General features: G+C 47.5%; 1 protein-coding gene and 1 long non-coding RNA gene across 2 annotated transcripts in view; one reads left to right on the top strand and one right to left on the bottom strand.

The window, feature by feature from the left end:
- LOC136310946 (uncharacterized) overlaps nt 1-20,911 on the top strand; it is an 89,726-nt gene that overhangs the window by 44,573 nt on the left and 24,242 nt on the right. The gene's annotated exons all lie outside the window — the stretch shown is intronic.
- Nucleotides 4,234-17,356, bottom strand: TMED3 (transmembrane p24 trafficking protein 3). The gene is made up of 3 exons (XM_066238610.1): nt 17,080-17,356; nt 14,943-15,191; nt 4,234-9,938 (listed from the first exon to the last, which is right to left on the bottom strand). The coding sequence occupies exons 1-3, from the start codon at nt 17,260-17,262 to the stop codon at nt 9,702-9,704; spliced, it is 669 nt and encodes a 222-aa protein (XP_066094707.1). The 5' UTR covers nt 17,263-17,356; the 3' UTR covers nt 4,234-9,701.

Genomic DNA, 20,911 nt, shown 5'->3' with positions numbered 1-20,911 from the left:
TGTATTCCCACTTTGCTGAGAGTTTTGATCATAAATGGGTGCTGGATTTTTATCAAATGGTTTGTCTGCATCTATAGATATTATCATGTGATTTTTCTCCTTCCTTTTGTTTATGTGATGGATCACATTGATTGATTTCAAATACTGTACCAGCCTTGCCTCCCTAGAATAAATCCCATTTGATCATGATGTATGATTTTTTTCATGTATTGCTGGATGCAGTTTGCTAATATTTTGTTGAGAATTTTAGCATCTAAATTCATCAGGGATATTGGCCTATAGTTTTCTTTCTTTGTAGTGTCTTTGCCTGGTTTGGAATCAGAATTATGTTCGCCTCGTAAAAGGAGCTTGAAGTTTTCCCTCCTCTTGAATTTTTTGAAATAGCTTGAGAAGGATAAGAGTTAGTTCTTTGAATATTTGGTAGAATTCGCCTATGAAGCCATCTGGCCCAGGGCTTTTGTTTGTTGGGAGTTTTTTGATAACTGTTTTGATCTCATTTGTTGTAATTGGTCTATTTAGGTTTTCTTATTCTTCCAGATTGATTTTTGAAAGATTACATTGGGGAACAATTTCTTTTTCATTTTTTGTTGCATGAGGTTTTAGAACTGTTTCTATATATTTCTGCATCGCTGATTCCAAATCTAAAATCTGTTTTTTGGTGCATGCTTAAGTTTTTATGCAATTTTAATTTCTTTTTGTTACAGTTAATGGCATGCATTGGTTTTTAAATTGGAGTTAAAGGGCAATGACTCTTGGATTGAGTCACAAGGCAATTAATGTTTTAATAACCACAAGGCAATTAATGTTTTAAAAACATCACTTTTACATAATTGTAGTTGTTTTTAAATGTAAAAAATTATTATCTGATAAAAACACCCTCTTATTTTGTTTTAAGATTGAATCATGGCTTCTTCGAGTATACATAAATGTAAGAATAGTCCTGACACCTTCTGTTATATATGTGGCTGTTTTTCATTTCAACGTCAAAGGCGCAATATTTCATCATTTGTGACACGTGCATATATTGCCTATTTTCAAGTTCCCCTTGGCGATCAAAACAAGAATTGGGCTCCTCATATTGTGTGTCATAATTGTGAGGAAATGCTCATGACTGGACAAAAGGAAAACACAAAGGAATGCCTTTTGGTATTCCTATGATTTGGCATGAACCTAAGGACCACAGCAGTGACTGTTATTTCTGTCTGATCCATACAAAGGGCATCGGCAAGAAAAAACAGCATATGATTGCATATCCTAATATTCCTTCAGCAATACGACCTATCCCACACTCTGAGACACTCCCGCTTCCAGTTTTCAATGGTTTTATTTCTTCTAAGGATGAAGAAAGTGAACATGGTGATCAACTGTATTTTGATAAGATGCATGAGGAAATGGTTGTAGAATCTGAAGGTTCTTCTTCTGATGCCAAACAGTCATCAACCCCTAAGCAGTTTAGCCAACCTGAATTGAATGACTTAGTAAGAATGACATAAAAATTGTCCTCGACTTTCTGAAGTATGAGGAGCATAACTGGGTCATTTGTGTGGATCTTAAAATGGTAAATTTCCTGCTAGGACAACAGAGAGGTTTCACGAAGTATCCTTGCTTTCTGTGTTTGTGGGACAGCCGAGCTTAGGAGAAACACTGAACACAGAAGGAGTGGCCGAAACGTGAAGCTCTGGAAGTAGGGATGCAAAATATTGTGAGTGAACCTGCAGTTAATCGAGACAGGATCATTTTTCCCCCACTTCACATCAAACTTGGCTTAATGAAGCAGTTTGTTCAGGCTTTGAATAGAGAAAGTGAATGCTTTCAACATATTATTTCTGCTTTTCCTGCCTTGTCTTTCGAGAAGATAAAAGCAGGTGTATTTGATGGACCTCAAATTCAAACCCTCATATGTGATGAAGAATTTTCCAGGAAGATGAATAAGGAGGAGAAAGCAGCATGGCAGTCTTTTGTGGCAGTTACAAAGAACTTCTTTGGCAACAAAAAAGCAGAAAACTATGAACTTCTGGTTCAAAGGATGCTGTTGGCTTTTCACGACATTGGATGTAACATGAGCGTTAAGATTCACTTCCTGAACAGTCACCTTGATAAGTTTCCCGAAAATCTTGGAGCTGTTAGTGATGAGCAGACTACTGCTGGAGCATCAAACGAGATTGTCCTCAACAAGAACACAAACGCAAGAGCTACAAACGCAAATTTTTGCCTGAATAGAATTTAAATAAGTTTTGTGCAAATTTTATGATTGAAATAAGTGTTTTAATATGTTCAGTTTCGAAATTGTAGACAAATTCTGATGCAGTCATATCTTTTAGTGTATTTACTGCATTATATAAATTATTATATTTTCACAGAGATGATGCCCAAGAAGACATTCTACTTCATTATGTTAAATTAAATGTTGAAAATTTTACAATAAGATGAAAACCTAAAATCTTGAATTGCAAAAAACTGTAGCTTACAGAGAAAAACTAATGTCAGATTTGAGATCAGCACACTTGAATTAGGTAAAAACAAGTGTTTCTGTGGATGCAACAAAAATTTTGTTCCCCAGTGTTATATGTTTCAAGGAATTTGTCCATTTCACCTAGGTTGTCTAATTTTTTAGTATACAGTTCTGGAATGAAGTTGTTTTCTGCATGAAACATCCAGGCCTCGGTGGCCCTCCTACAGCTGTGACCTCACTGTTGACAACTGTGATAGTCCGTGCAGTGGGAAGGGTTCAGAGAGCCTACCTGAGAGGCAGATGTGGCTGAGGGCTCAGCACTGGCTAAGAGGCCCCCTGGAGAACTCTGGGGAAAGAGTTTGCTTCCTCTACCACCTTCCATGGCTCCTCACTGCTGTGCAGGAGAGCCAACCCTTCCTCACCGGTTCACCCCAGTCATAACCACCCTCAGTTCCACCGCCACCCTACCTGGACCTCAGCTTTCCCCACCTCCTCCAGTCTCCCGGTTAGGACTGGATGTACCTCGGTGCCTGGAGACTGCAGGGTTCACAGCCAACCCGCACAGACCCGGGGTCCACAGGATGAGAAGGATGCCTGTGCCACCACACCTGTATAGGGCTGGTCATGGTGACCGGCCCTTCGGGACCTGGTGGACGCCAGCCCGCTCAGCGAGGGGCAAGTACAGCCTCTGCCCGGAGCGCTCGCCTGAGTCCAACCATCTACCGCCGGACACTTTGGGGGCCGGACCGCGCAGGCTCTCTGGGTTCTCATCCTCTAATCTTCCAAACAAGAATGAAAATCAGCAGGGCAGCCTCATAGCGCTGTTCTGAGGGTAAATGACTGAACTTGTGCGAAAACACAGCCCACACCTGGCACCAACAAGAACGATGGTGGCCCAATCCTTCACTTCCGGGGGGAGTAGTTACAACAGAGATTTTCCTGCTTCCTCCTGATGAGGCACACAGACAAAGAGCAGGCGGGACATGTTCTCGCCTCTAATATATAAATCCATGTTTATGAATTAAAACATGCAGTCCAGTCATTTGGCTATTCAAAAATGCAATGAATGAATGCTCTAAGTTACATCAAGATTGAGATGAATGAGGAAAAATAGTTATACTTAATGAGAAAGAGCTGGAAAAAATAACTTTGCATTGGAAGTCACCTGAATACAGCTAACACAGGCCAGTTTATCACATGCGGGACATTAGTTATCTATCACTGCATAACTAGTGATCCCAAATTTAGCAGTTCACAACACAAACTTTAAGGCTGCATTTCAACGGGTCAGGAAAACAACAGTGAGAGCTGGATCCTCTCTGCTCAGGAGCTCAGCAGCAAGAAACCCTCTGGGCGAAACTGAACTTTACTGATGCTTCTCTACCACCCTCTTGTGGTCATTTTTCATATTGCTGCAGTTCTCAGAGAAAGATGGCATTCACTTGGCATTTACAGAAAAACTAATTGTAGTAGCAAATACAGTACTTTAAAAGTGTTTACTAGAAGTAGTGGTAGATACACATTCCCACAGTTTGCCTTTGGGGAAGTTAGCCTTATTGTAGAAGACTCAGCCCAGTGAAAGCGCATGGCGCAGCTGCGCTAGATCAGAGGTCCGATTCCATTCCTTACCCACACACAAACAGCCTTTCCCACCACCGCCACCATCCCCTCCGTCGGGACCACTACCATGCTCATGGCCAACACCATCCAAAATTTGGAGCTATTGAACAAGGTGGACTCTTGAAATAGAGGTTAATAGAGTCAACAGCAAATAGAACAGATTAGCTACAAGGTGTAATATTTATTTGTACAGAGCTTTTCATTTTGCAAAGAACTTTCACAAATATTTTATTATCAAAACCTCACAACAGCCTTAAGAGGTGAGTGCTTTTAGCATCCTTTTGTTCACTTTGCTTCTATAATTTTAATACAGAAAAGTACAAAAGATAACAAATATCCACATATCTGCCACTCAGAAGTAACAAGTGCTAATCTTTTGTCATATATGCTTCACATTTTTACTGACAAAAGGAATACTTCACAGATAAAATGGAAGTCCCCTTTGTGGCCCTCTTCATCCCCACCCCCCACCCTCCATTCCCAGATGAACCCTTTTACAACAGTATGTCTTGCCGATGTGTTTTTATAATTTTAGTAGATATGTTTGGAGTATACTTAATACACAAAGGTACGTGTTTCCATAAACTATACAGAGAAATCTTTTCAGGGTGTTTTAATGATATATAAGTGGTGTCACACTGCAACAATATGCAACTATTTTGCTGAACAGTATGATTTCAATATCATTTCATGTTGCTATCTAGGGAGCTATTTCATTTATTTCTGTTATAATGTGTTCCCACGTAGAAGGATACTACATTTTGTTTATCCTCTTGTGGATGGACATTTGGGTTTTATCACCACACACAATGCTACAGTGCACATTATCATACATGTCCCTTAATGTCATGTTTTACCACAGACAAGGAGGCCAAGGCTCAGAGGGGAGTCAGGATGTGATCTCTATCCAGCTGTACTCCAGGAGTCTGTCCACATCCCTGATGAGGCCAGAGTATGACCAATATCTCATAAAAGCAGAAAAAAGTAGCTACTTAATTGTAAAATGCACCTTATCTTGTCAAAACTGCTATTCTGGATAGAATTTAACATTTTATTAAAAGAAAAACAGCGTAGATTGAGTTGGGTGGCTTTTATCTAATACCACATGTTATGGGCTGAATTGTGTCCTCCTAAAATTCATACTGATGTCCTAGCCCCCAGAACCTCAGAACGTTACTATATTTGGAGATAAGGCCTTTAAAGAGGTAATTGAGTTAAAATGAAGACATGAGGTTCTGCCCAAATCAAAGATGACTGGTGTCCTTATATGAAGAGGTGATTAGGACAAAGACACGCATGTAAAGGACCATGTAAGGATACAGGGAGAAGACACGGGTTAGCTAGGCCACGGAGAGAGGCCTAGAAAGAACCAAGCCTGAGACCTTATTCAAGAATGATTGTAAATGTTCTGTCCCCGAGTCCCCGTCCAGTTTTAGAATTGTACTCAAACAACACTGAGCAGTTTTTGATCTTCTTTTGGGAGTACACATTTTGCCTGTGGTAGGCACTATTTCACTGCTTCTCCCAGTGAATGTCATAAAAATTGGAGTCACACGGTTTCTTCCTCTTGCTGATTACTTGTCTTTGTTGGATTTTTTGGAAGTTCGATGTCGATCATTTATCTTTATAAGAAGCCCACTGCACCAGGATATGTCTGCGATCATACAGCTTCCATTTTTTATGAAATGCAAGCTGCCCTTTTAAACCGAGGAATTAGGTCTCCCTTTATCGTTATGAAGGCTTTCTTCCTCATGTCTCTGAACTTGCTATGGCTCTGTTTTCCTCTAGGAATACCAGCCATCTTCATGACAGATACCCTTCGTTGTACAGTCGCTCAGCCTCCCCCTCAGCTCTCCTGTTCCCACTTTATTCCAAGTCCCCCGCGCCTCTCTCTGGTGCCCGACTGCAATTTCAGCAGTACCTTGCTCTTTTTAGCATCATCAGATTGACAGTCATTTCTGTGAAGTGTTTTTTCCTCGTCAACATATTCCCTGAGATGTGATGACTCCCTTCCATCTCCTTTATTGTATTATAACCTCTTCTGACTCCTGATAACCCTATTTTCGTTTTGTTGTTGTTGTTTTTTCTTTAAGAACATGGAAAAAAACATGTTTGCACCCTTCTGCTTCCTGGAGTAATTCTTCCAAAATATGCTCTTTCCTGCCCTCTATCGGCCTTTGCTCCTGGTCCTGGATTCACTCCTCGTGTCCTCCAGAATGGTGCTGGGGACCTGGGGACAGCAGGGAGCTTTGAGGGAGGCGTACTGCCCCCAGCTCTCCCAAGTCCTTTCCAGTGACACCCCACCAGCCACAGGCCTTTAGGGGAATACTTGGTGTGACCAGGGCTAGAGCTGATGGCCTCCCAACTGTCCTCCACCTGCCATACCTCACCCCTCTGAAATGTCACCCCTGGGCCCACTCATGGCCCCGAGGTGCTACCACTCCAGGCTTCGTGCTTGACTCTTCAGAGTACCGCCATCTTTTAGAAAAGTTTTAACCCTCTAGAACTGGTCTAGTCTACCCCCTCCTTTTGGTTCAAATATCACCAAATTTGCCAGCCACTCCTTAGTTAGTGATATAAAATCATGACCATCCCGTTTTCAGTGATTTAAGTTCTGTTTTATTCTTATTTGCTTGGGTTGATCTCAGGGGCTGGGGGTGGGGGAAAGAGGGAGTCATTCTTTTCATATCCAAAGTCCAGGGTAATTATTTGAGAACAGTTACTATTAAGCTATTATTTCCATTAAGAGTTTCAAGTCTTCTGTATCTATAAGGCTGCTTGTGATTTACAATAATCACATCAAAGCACAACTTCTTAGGAGATGTGTTTTCTCCAATTTCTTGTAGCTTAGGTGAGTGTTTAAGAATTAACCTGCCTGGTTTCCGTTCAAACCATACTTGAAAAGCTACCCGAGTACCACCCTGTTCCACTCCATTTGAAAGTGTTGTATTATCGTTCAGGAGCCCTTTCCTATGGATTCTAATTCTCACAGTATTTTCCAACATGGTGGCATGTGAACCTCTGTCACCAGGTGTCTACACTGACCAAGTCAGCAGGGCTATAACTGTTTCCTACATGCTACTGAAAGCCGAAAATAGACCTACAAATGATGTCGTCTTACCAAGTTCCTGGATGATTCCCCCACAATGTGACAGAAAGTATAATAGTTACTGATGACAAAGCAAGCCATACGTGAAGCTGTTTCCTCCTGTGGCCGTTTGGGCCGAGAAGCACCAGCCAGCAGAGAAGAGCGCACGGCGGTGCCGGGATCAGGAACTACAATGGCACGGCAGCTCTGAGGGTGACAGTATTATGTCAAGAGTTACAATATGCAGAAAGTGGCTGCTTGCTACATAACCCAAACATTCCAACTTTCAGTTCCCCGGTGAGCAGGGAGGGCTAAGGACAACCTGTTATTGCCGCTGGATCCGGAAAATCAGGTTCTCCCCAAATGTGCTCATAACTTCTCGTTCAGCTGTTAAGACGGTTCTTGCATGCGAGTTTGGCCAAGAAACTTCTCACAGCATTCCCTCAATTTCACCTGAAATGTCAAGAGGGCATGGTCTTTCCAGTAAACCCACTCCAGGTAAGGTCCTCACGTGTGTCCCCTGGTGTTTGCTCGCCAGGCACAATGGGGCTCCCAGAACAGAGTATACAACCGTGTCAGAACAGAGTGCGAGGACTAGAATTACATTAAGTGTTGTAGCTCAGAGGAAGCAGATCAAGGTGACTTGGAATCGGACCATCAGTGAACATTCATTCCAGTGCAGACTGGGAATAAAGTGGCCTGTGGACCTCACCTTTGCAATATTTTCCCCTATGACCAGAAAGATGGAAATGAGGAAGGTAAGTTTCTAGACTTCACATTCCATTCCATACAATGTTAAAGCCCAGAATAAAACATCATAAATACCAGATCAGACTGCCTTTGTTCAGGACCTCACCCACGGTGTTCCAGCAGAGAGAGCTTAATCCACAAGAAATGGCAGCTGGGTCCCTGGCCTGGAAGGCGGCACCTTCTTACAGCTCAGTGGGGAGTTGGAACAGACTGGCTGTGACTTGCCTGGGAAGTTGCCCATTTTGCCCCCACATAGCAGCCATGTCTCTCAGAAGGCAATGTGTTCCTGATTGCAATAAACTACTAAACTAGTGCTGTCCAAACACTTAAGCCCCTTGAAACTATGTTGGAGGGAGATTCTGGTGAAATAATGGCTTCAGTGTGCCCGAACTCCTCTGTATACCCACTTTAAGAGTTGTTAGGGGAGACCTCACTGATCACAGGACATATGGTCAGGAGGAAATGATGGGGCAGGTCATGCAGACACCAGGGAGTAGAAACTGCATGTGCAAAGACCCTGGGGCAGAAGCATGACCCAGCATGTAACAGGAACAGCCAGGAGACCAGTGGGATATGGGTGCAGTGGGTGAATGGGGTAGATCATTGGCAGGCAAGAGGCTGGTGCACCAGGTCCACAGTGAGGACTTAGCCATGAACTCTGAGTGACACGCAGAGCCAGGGGAAGGCTCTGACCAGGAGTGACAGTCTGACTTAAGCTTTAAAGAGACCACTGAGGCCGCTTGGACATGGCTTTTAGGACAGCCACTCATTCTTGCTCAGTCTTTCCATGTTCTGATCTCAATTCCGACACTTGGAATAAATGACACTGGGTTGTTGACAGTGATCTCTGGGGTCCAAAACCACAAAATAATCAACTCCCCATTTCACTACTTTTGTTCAACCAAAAGGAGAGCAATTTACTACCCCATGTCCCTGCACAGCATCTCTAGGGCATCACTTGCTCCAGGACCCTCTGTTTATACACAGCCATGGTCCCCAGGAGGCTGTGAGCACCTCTGGGGGAAGTAATAAAAACACATATCTCCATGGCCCTCGGGCTGAGTCTTTATTAGCCAGAGTCCCACCTCCAGGAAGGTACAGCTGACCCAGTCTCCACTCCGTTCAGCATGCAGGGCTGAGAGTACCGTCACCTGGGGCAGGGATTTCTGCAAAGCAGCCTGGGGCCCTGGTTTCTTCATGTAAAGAGAACTCTGTGGGAGGCAAAGGCCAGACTTAGGGCCCCTTCCTCTCCACACTGGACAGGATACACCCAGGCCAGGTGATCCAGGCACCCCGGAGCAGACGGGCGGCCTGAGATGCCTCTGGAGGCCCAGGTACTAGGCCTCCCACAGTGGCATACCCTTATCCTAACTGTAAATTTTATTTTTAAATGTACTGATTTTCTTTTTAGAGAGAGAGACAGGGAGAGAGAGAAACATCTATTTGTTGTTTCACTTATCTATGCATTCATTGGTAGATCCTTATATGTGCTCTGACCAGGGATCGAACTCACAAACATAGTATATCAGGATGATGCTCTAACCAACTGAGCTACCCAGCCAGGGCCTGAATGCAAAGTTTTTCATTCAGCATTATACACACAATGCAGTGTTATGCCTTCCGATGTCTGTACTCTGTGTGCTCCAGCAACTGGGGGACAAGGATGATGCATCTGAGTGGAAGGAGAGGGGAGCCCACACTGCCACAGCTGGGGTCGCACCCACAGCCCTCAGGAGCCTGACTTAGGAGAGCTGCTCCACCTGGGGCGAGGGCCCCGGCACAGTACTCCAGCTAGGAGCGCACAGCCCTGCCGACGGGCCGCTTTTCTGTGAAGAAGCTTTTCAGCAGCAGCACCTGGCTGATGCTGACCACAAACAGGGCGACGGTCTCGCCCACAGACCAGTATGAGACCCGGCTATTTAGGTCCTCGGCCCGGGCCCGGTCGTGGGCCTCCCGGAGCCTGTAATGCGTCTGGGAGTCAATCACCGTCTTCAGGGCCTCGTGAATGGTCACACAGGCAGACTCCATCTGCGCGGGAAGAGAAGAGCAGTCACATTGCTGACCCTGAGGAAGAGGAGGGAGCCCAGCACACAGCAACGGTTGTCAACGTCTGAGATGACATCTACTGAACACTGCAGGTTTTACTTAACCCTCATAATAATCTCAACTGAGGCTCAGAGAGGTTAAATAATTTTCCCAGTGTCACACAGTAGGTGGCAGGGTTGGGATTCGAACTCAAGACTTCTGAGTCCTGAGCCTGTGCCACCCAGCACTACCCTGTGTTCTCTTATTTAATACTTCCCGAACTCACAAAGGCATGTCCCAGACAGGGAAGAACTCAGGAAAGAGGTCGTAATCTATTTAAATAGGTGTGAACCTTGACTCAAGATACAACATTTCCAAAAGCCTCCCTAGGGCCCCTTCCCGTCACTTTCTATGACAGTGACACGGGGAGATTTGGCATATAAATCAGCTCTACACTTAGATCAGCCTGGTGACCCCTGCAGGACCACAGTTACTGAAGGTGGGGCTGGGAGCTCAGAAGAGATACCTAGAAAAATAAGACTACAAGAATTTCAAATCATGCTGGGTCTCTTACAGCCCAAATTCCACTAATTCATTCATTCAAATGTTCTAGGCCCAGAGAACTGAGATGAGTCCACATCAGACACACTCCTGGGTCTCAGAGAGTTCACAATTTAAGGGTGAACAGAGTCAGTGTCATGTGAAAGGAGCCAATAATAGTGAGTCCACAAGGTTCAGGGAACACCCAAGAGAAAGCTGCAAATCCCGCCAGAGGAGATGGAGGGCTGGACACAGGAGTGACCAACCGAACCTTGATGGATGGGCAGGTGGAGGAGGAAGGGACTGCAGGGGCGGGGGCGGCAGGAGAGGCAGGAGCAGCAAGTGCGCGGGCGAAGAGCGCGCACGCGGGCGAAGAGCGCGCACGCGGGCGAAGAGCGCGCACGCGGGCGAAGAGCGCGCACGCGGGCGAAGAGCGCGCACGCGGGCGAAGAGCGCGCACGCGGGCGAAGAGCGCGCACGCGGGCGAAGAGCGCGCACGCGGGCGAAGAGCGCGCACGCGGGCGAAGCGGGCGAAGAGCGTGTGCAGGGCACGCCTGGGACCGGGACTGTGGGAAGGAGACACGGCTAGATGGAAGCTCACGGAAACAGCCTCAGGATCAAGACTTGATTGTGAAGCTCTGTGAGCAGAATGGCAGGCTGAGAGCCCACTTTAAGCAACACCCCTGGTAGCCATGATATCAGGAGATTGGTGGGAACCAGTCTGGAGGCAGGGAATCCACTCAGCTGCTGCCCTTCTACTGGGAAGGGCAGATGAGAAACTCTATTAAGACGGCTGCCACGTGGGGAAAGAGGAACCCAGAAGAGATTCAAGGCGCTGAGATAAGAGGACTTGGTTACAAGGCAGAGCATTCTTGAAATGAGTAAGGTGGATGGAGACACCACATGTGTACATGTGCACACACGCACACACACATGTGTGTGCACTTATACATACACATACACTTAGTGTGTCCCAAGCTAACTCAGAAATTCAAAGTGCTCCCTGAACTGGGAGCTCCCTGCATCCGGTCCCCAGCCCAGACGTTCAGCACTTCTGGTTGGCATTGCCAAACCTTCTTCCAGGAGCCAGAGTCACTGGAGGAGGAGAGGAAAAAGGAAGAGAAAAAGAGGAAGGAGACAGTGGGTCACCGGCTTGCCTGGAGAGTGACCACCAGCCCCGCCAAGACCACCATGCCTGGCAGGTTTCCAGGGTCCTGGAGCCTTGAGGGGTCTGGTCATCATGACACTTGGTCTCTGAAGACACCTGACTTGTACCCTCCATCCATTCCCACACCAACACCCCTACCCATCCCTACCACGTGCCGATGCTCAGCCCGCTAGCCCTCACCTCCCCAGGGCTTCCATGACAGAACTTACAGGCAGGGAAGCATGAGCTAGCCGAGGCTGGAACACGTTTAACCTTCCCCAACCCCAGCTGAGGCGGCCTGGGGCCTCTGACCTCTGTCAGGCACTTCCAAAGCCTCCACTAGCATCTGCCCAGACCTCCAGCTTGACTGCCCTAAGTGGCTTTCCCCTCACCTGTGTCTTCTCCTGGGAGCCTGGTCGGCCTAGAACTCAAGCCGAAGTCAAATCCCCACAGCCTGACGTCCGGCTCGGGCCCTGGTCACTCTGGATCCTGTCTGTCACCCTAATATTAATTTGATGCCAGAAAAATCCGCTCTCTACCCTTAACCCCACTCTCTAGATTACTGAGGAAAAAACAAAAAGAAACAACAACAACAAAACTGTGGCCCCTAGGCCAGCACAGGGCCGGAAGTCGGGGGAAACCGGAACAGCGGCCGCTGCGCCAAGCCAAACGAAGCAAGGGCTGGTGAGGAAAGTGAGAATTATGCCCGGCCTGTGTGTACCTGCTGTTCTCCCTACGTTATGGGGTGGTCTCGCCCCCTCCTCCCGTCCCACACAAACTCCTCAGCAACTGTCCACACTTCTACTTTTAAGAGAAACTCCTCCCTGTGAAGACTTCCCTGACCCTCCTGGAAGAATCGATGGCTCCCTCCCCCGAGAACCCTCCCCTCACATCATAGAGTGCTGTGGCAAAGTGGGTCTTTGCCACAGCACTCTACACAGTGCTTCCGCTGACAAGGACACCACCCAGCTCATCCTCCCACCACCTGGCACCAGGTGCAGACCAAGTGCCCACACAGCTGAGTGCGAGCTCTCTGGGGCAGACACTAAGGGACCCCCCTTCAAGGCAGAGGGGTCAGAAGGACAGAATAGAAGGAAACACCTCGTGAGGCTAGGCAAGAGTAGGCACAGGTCACTCTTTCCTGCAACAAAATCAAACTCTAAGGCTAAGCCTCCGAGAAAGACTTTCTCCGCTGCATTCATCCACTCAGCCTTTTCTCTACCAGCTCATTTCCCACGGGCAGAGAGAAAAGCCCTTCTGCTCTGCTTTTGGAGGTTTATTTACAAAATCTTCAAAGTGGATGCTACAGGTGTTTCATCAATGACCAACAGAACGCTCAACGGCACATGTTGTGAAAGATCTCCGGTACCAGAAACACCCTAGGCTGGGTCTCTGTTGGCAGCGTCCAGCGGAACCTTCTGGGCATGGCCACCAGTCACCTGTGACTACTGAGCCCTGTGAATGCTGCTACAGAGCCAACAAGGAAGTATATTTTTAATTCAGATTTAATTCATTCCATACTGGACGGTGCATCGCTAGCCTCCAACTGCCTAGGGAAGGGGGCAGGCTGATCATGTGAGCCCACAGCCGAAGCCGGAGGGATGCAGCCCGTGGCCACCTGGGAGGGCAGCCAGGAGGTTAATCTGACCTTCGTGGTGCCCAGGGGCTCTGGCTGTGGTTCTGGAACAAGTGCAGCCACAGACGGCCATGCCTGTCTTGCAGGTCTCCCTGGGCCCTGTCACTCAGTCATCTGACAACTATTTGGTGAGCTCCTACTCTGAGCCATGACCCACGTACTGGGGTGTTGGGGATACCAGGAAAAGAACACAAGAGCCCACATGTGGAAGGAGGAGGAGCTTAGTCTCAAGAGGGAAACCTGACAAGGAGGCTGGAATCAGATTCTAATTAGTCTAGAGAGCCCTGGGTGACAGAGGTGACCATCTGTCCTTTAAACGTGTTCACCATTAATCAAGGGTGGAATTGTTGCTAGGAGCTGACAACCCAACGAGGACTGCATTGCCAGCCCTTCTTCCTCCCTGGCCACATGGCTCCTTCCCGACTGTGGGACATGAGTAGACTGTGTATTACTTCTGGTCCGGCCACGTGACTCCTTCCCGACTGTGGGACATGAGTAGACTGTGTATTACTTCTGGTCTGGCCACGTGACTCCTTCCCGACTATGGGACATGAGTAGACTGTGTATTACTTCTGGTCCGGCCACGTGACTCCTTCCCGACTGTGGGACATGAGTAGACTGTGTATTACTTCTGGTCTGGCCACGTGACTCCTTCCCGACTATGGGACATGAGTAGACTGTGTATTACTTCTGGTCTGGCCACGTGACTCCTTCCCGACTATGGGACATGAGTAGACTGTGTATTACTTCTGGTCTGGCCACATGACTCCTTCCCGACTATGGGACATGAGTAGACTGTGTATTATTTCTGGTCTGGCCACATGGCTCTTTCCCAACTGTGGGACATGAGTAGACTGCGTATTACTTCTGGTCTGGCCACGTGGCTCCTTCCTGACTATGGGACATAAGTAGGCTGTGTATTACTTCTGGTCTGGCCACATGGCTTTTTCCCGACTGTGGGACATGAGTAGACTGTGTATTATTTCTGGTCCTGCCACATGGCTCCTTCCCGACTATGGGACATGAGTAGACTGTGTATTACTTCTGGTCTGGCCACGTGGCTCCTTCCTGACTATGGGACATAAGTAGGCTGTATATTACTTCTGGTCGGGGCTTTTAAGAAGCAGGTGCAGCTTTCTCATTCTCTCTTTCCTTTGGTGGCTAGAGGCAGAGGGCTCAGAGCTCTAAGGGACAGGAGAAAGAAGACAAGAAAGAGAGAGCCTGGATTCCTGAGTCATTCCACTCTCTACCCCTAACGGCACTCTCCAGCATACTGAGGGGGAAAAAAAACTCCTATTGTGTTAGCCATTGCTATTCGGGGCTTATGTGTTACAGCTATTTGTGTTACCCAAACTAACACTCCATACAGTGTGGGACTTTGGTCTTTCCGATGCAGACATATCGTATAAGCAGGGAGGCACAGGGGCACAGGCTGTAGGTACTCGGAAAGCGGTGCTGTGAGGGCTGAAAGGGAATCAGAAATCTGATGAGAAAGTCCAGCTGCCGTCTGGTTAGAGAACAGAGAGAGGGAGGGACTGGAGGTGGAAAGATGGGCAAAGTCAACACAGACGGCAGACTGGAAGCTCGGTGGGTGGCGACTCTGCTCACCAGACAAGACAGGGACAGGAGAGGAACAGGCCAGAGAAGGGTTCCTCCAGGACTTTCACTATTAACGTCCACTCACCTGGGTGAGAGCTGTGACCCTGTTCCCCATTTCTGGGAGAATGGGGGGCTCATCGCCCACTTGAAAGTCAAAATAGACGGTCTTGTGAGAGAAGGTGGAAAACTCATTACTGAAGCAAAACTGATAAACGCCCTTGACCTCAGCCCGGTGCGTGAAGCTGTCATACTGCTTCTTGGTTTCCCTGTAGATGATGTTCCCCAGGGGGTCCTCCACATAGCAGTCAACATCGTAGTGGCCTCCAGTGATGACCTGACAACCACAAAAGACACCCGCAATCTGCTGTTACCAGGGTGCAAGCACCGCTCACTAAGTGCCAACCAGCAGCGGTCAGGCACCGTGAGTGGACTTCAGAAACATTTAACTAAACTTCACAAGCTTCCAAGGCGGGTACCGCGACGCTCCCATTGCACAGAGGATGACAACAAGGCTGAGGGGTTAGTAAGCTGGCCGTGGTCCCACTGCTTGAAAGGGACAAGGCTAAGATTTGAGTCTCTGTCTGCCTGACTCCAGAGGTCTGGCTTGACAAGAGTATACTGAGCCTCATCCTTCCCACTTTACAGAACAGGAAGCTGAGGTCCGAGGGTAAGTCAGTTGGTGAGCAGGTCTAGCTGATGTTAATTTTATTACTGATGGAATAAAAGGAGAGGCAAAGATAGATTCAGCATTCACAGAATCAGTGACTATCAGAAGTGGGAAAGTCCTGGGGTCATTTTGTTCAAACTCTCTTTGTAAACACAAGGAAGTTAACACCCATAGAGAGCAAAAAGACCCACACAGGTGGTCAGTGGCCATACCCAAGCTCTCTCAAAGGACACAGTCAACAGCCTCCAACTTCTTCCAAACTTCAGAATTCCCTCTGTCTAGATGGAAGAATCTGCTCTGTGAGTACTGAACCTCCCACTGCTGGAGGTGTTCAAGCCCATGCTTGACATGCCTTGACAGGGAAGCCTGTCTGGCAGCAACCAGATGACCTCTCAAGCCTCTCCAGCCTCAAAATGATCATTTTTTTTTTTTTTTTTTTTTTTTTTTCTGAAGCTGGAAACGGGGAGAGACAGTCAGACAGACTCCCGCATGCGCCCGACCGGGATCCACCCGGCACGCCCACCAGGGGCGACGCTCTGCCCCTTCCGGGGCGTCGCTTTGCGGTGACCAGAGCCACTCTAGCGCCTGGGGCAGAGGCCAAGGAGCCATCCCCAGCGCCTGGGCCATCTTTGCTCTAATGGAGCCTCGGCTGCGGGAGGGGAAGAGAGAGACAGAGAGGAAGGGGGGGGGGGGGTGGAGAAGCAAATGGGCGCTTCTCCTATGTGCCCTGGCCGGGAATCGAACCCGGGTCCCCCGCACGCCAGGCCGACGCTCTACCGCTGAGCCAACCAGCCAGGGCCAAAATGATCACTTTTTGATGACTGTTTCTAGGTTGCTCCATTAACCCAGCCACAAGTTGTACATTGTCCACAGAGTTGTGAAAGTGGCCAAATCAGGACTCAAAGACCACACACATGCACAAGCCTCTTCAGCCAGAAAGACCCCATCCATTGGTGGGCCCCCACTTATGCCTCCTCATCTCTGGGATGCTGGTCAGCACTGTCTAGGCCCAGATGGCTTTCTGGGTACATTCCACTCAGCCCCCCAATCCTAGATCTGTTCACTAACCCTTAAGGGCAGGACCTGCTTCCTAAAACTGAGCCCTGAGATCTCTCAAAAGAGCCAGGGATGTAGGCACAGAGAGCTTTCCTGAGCCATATGGCAATAACCAAGTCTTGCAGCCAAAACACGGCTCCCTCTAACATACTGCCAGGCTCAAAGGTTGCGCAGTGACCCCCTTTTTAAAGCACCCATTCTCATCCCTTCTGCGATCTCCCCAACAACTTTAAACGCTGTAGGGAGGGAACAATAAAACCACAAACCCAGTTCCCGCTTGCTGCCATTTTTCAGTACATGCGGAGACCAAGAGGTCCAAGAGGCTTGGCACAGACAGTCCGTGTCCAGCTAATCAGAGGTGGCACTCCTTAGGGTCCTGGGGCCTGCAGGGGTCATTCTGGCCAGCTCCCCGGGGTGCAGGGTCCGCCCCGAAACATCCCCAACCTGGGCACCCAGCTGGTGTCAGGGGACACCTGGAAGGGGCGGAGCAAGACCCCACCTGGTAGTCCAGGGAGAACTTGACGCCCTGCTCCACGTCCTCGTGGAAGCACTGCTTAGCGCTGTCCGGCAGCTCGAAAGTGAGCTCGGCGCCCCGTGGCCGCTCGGCTCGCAGCAGGAGGAGCAGCAGCAGGAGCAGCCGCGGCGGCGGCGCGGAAGCGGAGAGCGGGGCGGCGATGCCCATGGCGGTCCGGTCCCGCAGCGGCAGCTTGGGCGAGCACCTCACAGACTGGGCGGAGGCGGCACCAGGAGGTGGCACCAGGAGGTGGCACCAGGACAGACGTGGCGCGAGCAGGCACGACGCTTCCGGGATTGCGTAGGCCCACGCAGGCGTGCCCAGGGGGCGGGGCCGGAGCCGAGAGCCCGGGCGCTTCCTTCCGCCCCACCCTCAGCCGCCGGGACCCGCGCCCCTGACAGCCCAGAGCGCGTGGGTTCACTCCGCGCGGGCCCTGTCTGTGACCCGCTTTGTGCCTCCAGCATCACCTTCTCTTCCCCCCAATCCTTAACAAGGGTTACCCTTTTTTCCAGGGAGTGTCACTCGATATTAACTCAATGATTTCAAAAGACCAGCTTCCACAACCAGCCTGCTGGAATTGGACCGCAGAATCACCTTCCCAAATAAGGCGTCCAGTGAGGACTGTCACATACATTTTCCTGTGTTGACTTGATCAGGTATTTTAGCTGTAAAACACTCAACTATTTTCAAGTACGACCGAGTGTTGCCTTCCTCTGCGTGCCATTTTGTAACTTTGAACGTGGACGATAGGACTCAGAATGCTCTGAATTTCACTACATTTCCTTTGGATGTAAGAAATGTCCCGTTTCTTTTCTAAAATTAAAATGGATTCCAGTCCTTCCTGCTTAACAAAGATGACAAGAAGGTTGATCTGTCATGGTAGGTTCTTCCTACTGGTTCCGTGAAGACCTTAAACAGTGTACAGCATTTGGTCCTCACTGTCACCAATCATCTTGCTTACATGTCCACTGCCCAAGCTCTAGGATTTCTTTTAGGCAAGTGGTTCAGACGCCTTCCTGCCAAGCTTGACCCAGGCCCAGCTTCCCACAATGCACCATAGAGCCACTCCCTCCAAGGTTTTACTCTGGTTACAGCAAGTTCTATTCAAGGGACCCCAAACTTCTAAGCCTTTTATCAATTGTGGGATTGCACTCCCTCCTCCAAGGTGGGCCACACTGGCCTTGTCCCTGGTCACTTGCTCCTCCACCACCATTTTCTCCTTCTCTAGAGGGTCCCTCATAATCTCTTTTCAAAGGATTTGGAAACAGTATTGGCTTCCCTTCCCTGAAGACAGAAGTGGGGGGAAAGACATGCTGAAACTAGTCCCCTTTTCTTTTTACTGACGTAATTTGTTTCAAAGGTCTAGGCAGCACCTAGGGTTTGGAACTGTCCAGAGAATCAGAGTGTCTGAATGAAATTTGAATCACAGAACTCTATAAGAGAAACGTAGAGGATCTTCCACTTAGTTCACTTGATACTTACTGTTCTGTCCTTGAGTAAGAGGTCAGAGAATTCATCTTCTGCTAACACTCATCGACACAGAAATAGGGCCCAAGAAGGGACATCCAACAACCCTTAAGTCCCTACCAGAGGCAGATGGCAGAGGCCTGGGGAAACCTGAAAAGCAGAAGAGTAAAGAAACCCTCATAGCAGCAAGGCTCCTTCTCATTCTTTGCCTTTTTTATTTTATTTTTTTTCTTCTTTTCCAAATGAGAGGAGAGGAGATAGACAAACTCCCACATGGGCCCCGACCAGGATCCACCCAACCACCCCCACCTGGGGCTGATGCTCTGCCCATCTGCGCCCATGCTAGCAACTGAGCTATTTTTAGTGCCTAAGGCAGGGGTCGGGAACCTATAGCTCATGAGCCACACGTGGCTCTTTTGATGACTGCATCTGGCTCACAAACCAATCTTTAATAAAAATAATAATAATAACGTTAAAAATAAAAAACATTCTCATGTATTACAATCCATTCATTTCCTATTGCTCATGTTCATGGTTGCAGGTGGCTGGAGCCAATCACAGCCGTCCTCTGGGACAACACCAAATTTTTATTGGATAATGCCTAATGTACACGGGTCATTGTATGGCTCTCACGGAATTACATTTTATTTTTTATTTTTTTTTTTTTTATAATTTTATTTTTTTAAAGGGGTGACATCAATAAATCAGGATACATATATTCAAAGATAACAAGTCTAGGTTATCTTGTCGTTCAATTATGTTGCACGGAATTACATTTTAAAATATGTGGCATTCATGGCTCTCTCGGCCAAAAAGGTTCCCAACCCCTGACCTAAGGGGTAGGCTCCACAGAGCCATCCTCAGCGCCTGGGGCAGAAGCACTTGAACCAATCAAGCCATGGTTGTGAGAGGGGAAGAGAGACAGAGAGAGAGAGAGAGATAGAGAGAGAAGGGGGAGGGGGAGAAGCAGATGGTCACTTCTGTGTGCCCTGACTGGGAATCAAACCTGGGACTTCCACATGCCAGGCCAATGCTCTACCTCTGAGCCAACCAGCCAGGGCCCTCAGCCTTTCTGAAAAGACAGGAGTGAAACTATAATACTTGTGTAATTAAAAAATAATTTTTAGGTTCTGTATGCATAAAATATTGGGTATTTATTTGCTAAGGCTGATGTTAAGAAAAAGGTAACTTTCATCATTCAGATTTCACTAAGAAAAATGGGAAATACTACTGAAGGATCGGAATATATCTTTTATTGACATATTAGAAATATCTAAATAGTTTCATTACAGGGGTTTTCCTATGCCCTTGAGCACATTGTCAGCTTGAGACTATAGGACATGACACTGGAGAGAACCAGTTCAAGCGATGCAGGATACACGTGAAATACTTACACACACAGAGGAGTCAGACACAAACTGCGTTTTGCAGGATACCGTTTACCTGATGAAACTCTAAGAGAACAGACAGTAAATTTAAACTGACAAACAAGCAAAAGGAGGCTTTGTAATATCTAGAAATTAAACCAAATTTCCAGGCTTTAAACTTCACACTCACATTTTATATTTTGATAAATGTTCTAGTCTTAAATAGAGGGGTTTTTGAAACTATAGTTTGCAGCTAACTTCTATAGTGACTCTAGGATTCCAAAAATAAAAGCTAACCTCTGATCTAGAAAGCATGTTTGAGTCTAAACTATGCTTTTAAAAGCATTCTCGTGAGGTTTGTTAACATGGACCAAAATGCCTTATTTCTTTGCACTAACACGATAAAGTATTATGGTCGCTGTGCTAATTTGGATCAGTCTAATTCAGCTAATGATTCATCAGATAGGGATGAAACTAAATACAATCCTGATGCCTGTCTAGAGAAAGGCCAGTGTAAAGGTTGTCACAATTGATTGATGCAGGCGGTGAGTGGCGTGAGGGTACCTGATATAACGGATTTGTGCAATGGACAGGCTATTCTAAATTGGGCAACTCATCATGTTTAGTGTTTTGCCTAAGCTAATTTCTATGAATGTATCATATTCACTGCATAGGACAAATTAGGCTTTCAAATCTTAGCTAAAGGCTTAGAAAAATTCTATGTAGTATATTGTGCTATCGCCAGTTAGATACTACTAGCACGAACTATAGTTGGGAAGTACTTTGAAGAGATGAAGAGATAGAGAGATGGAGAGGAAAAGAGGAAGAGAGAAAGAAAGGGAGATGGAGACAGGGAGGGGGAGGGAGAGAAAGTGTGTGTGTGTGTGTGTGTGTGTGTGTGTGTGTGTGTTTAGTGAGCTGCTGAGAAAAATGGCTGTCTGTACAGTTCTCTCTTTAATGCACTGGAGAGTTATTTCCTTGAC

This window comes from Saccopteryx bilineata, chromosome 7 (assembly GCF_036850765.1).
Source record: "Saccopteryx bilineata isolate mSacBil1 chromosome 7, mSacBil1_pri_phased_curated, whole genome shotgun sequence".
Classification (NCBI taxonomy): domain Eukaryota; kingdom Metazoa; phylum Chordata; class Mammalia; order Chiroptera; family Emballonuridae; genus Saccopteryx; species Saccopteryx bilineata.
Note: the sequence above shows the minus strand (reverse complement) of the source record. Positions and strands in the feature narration are given on the sequence as shown.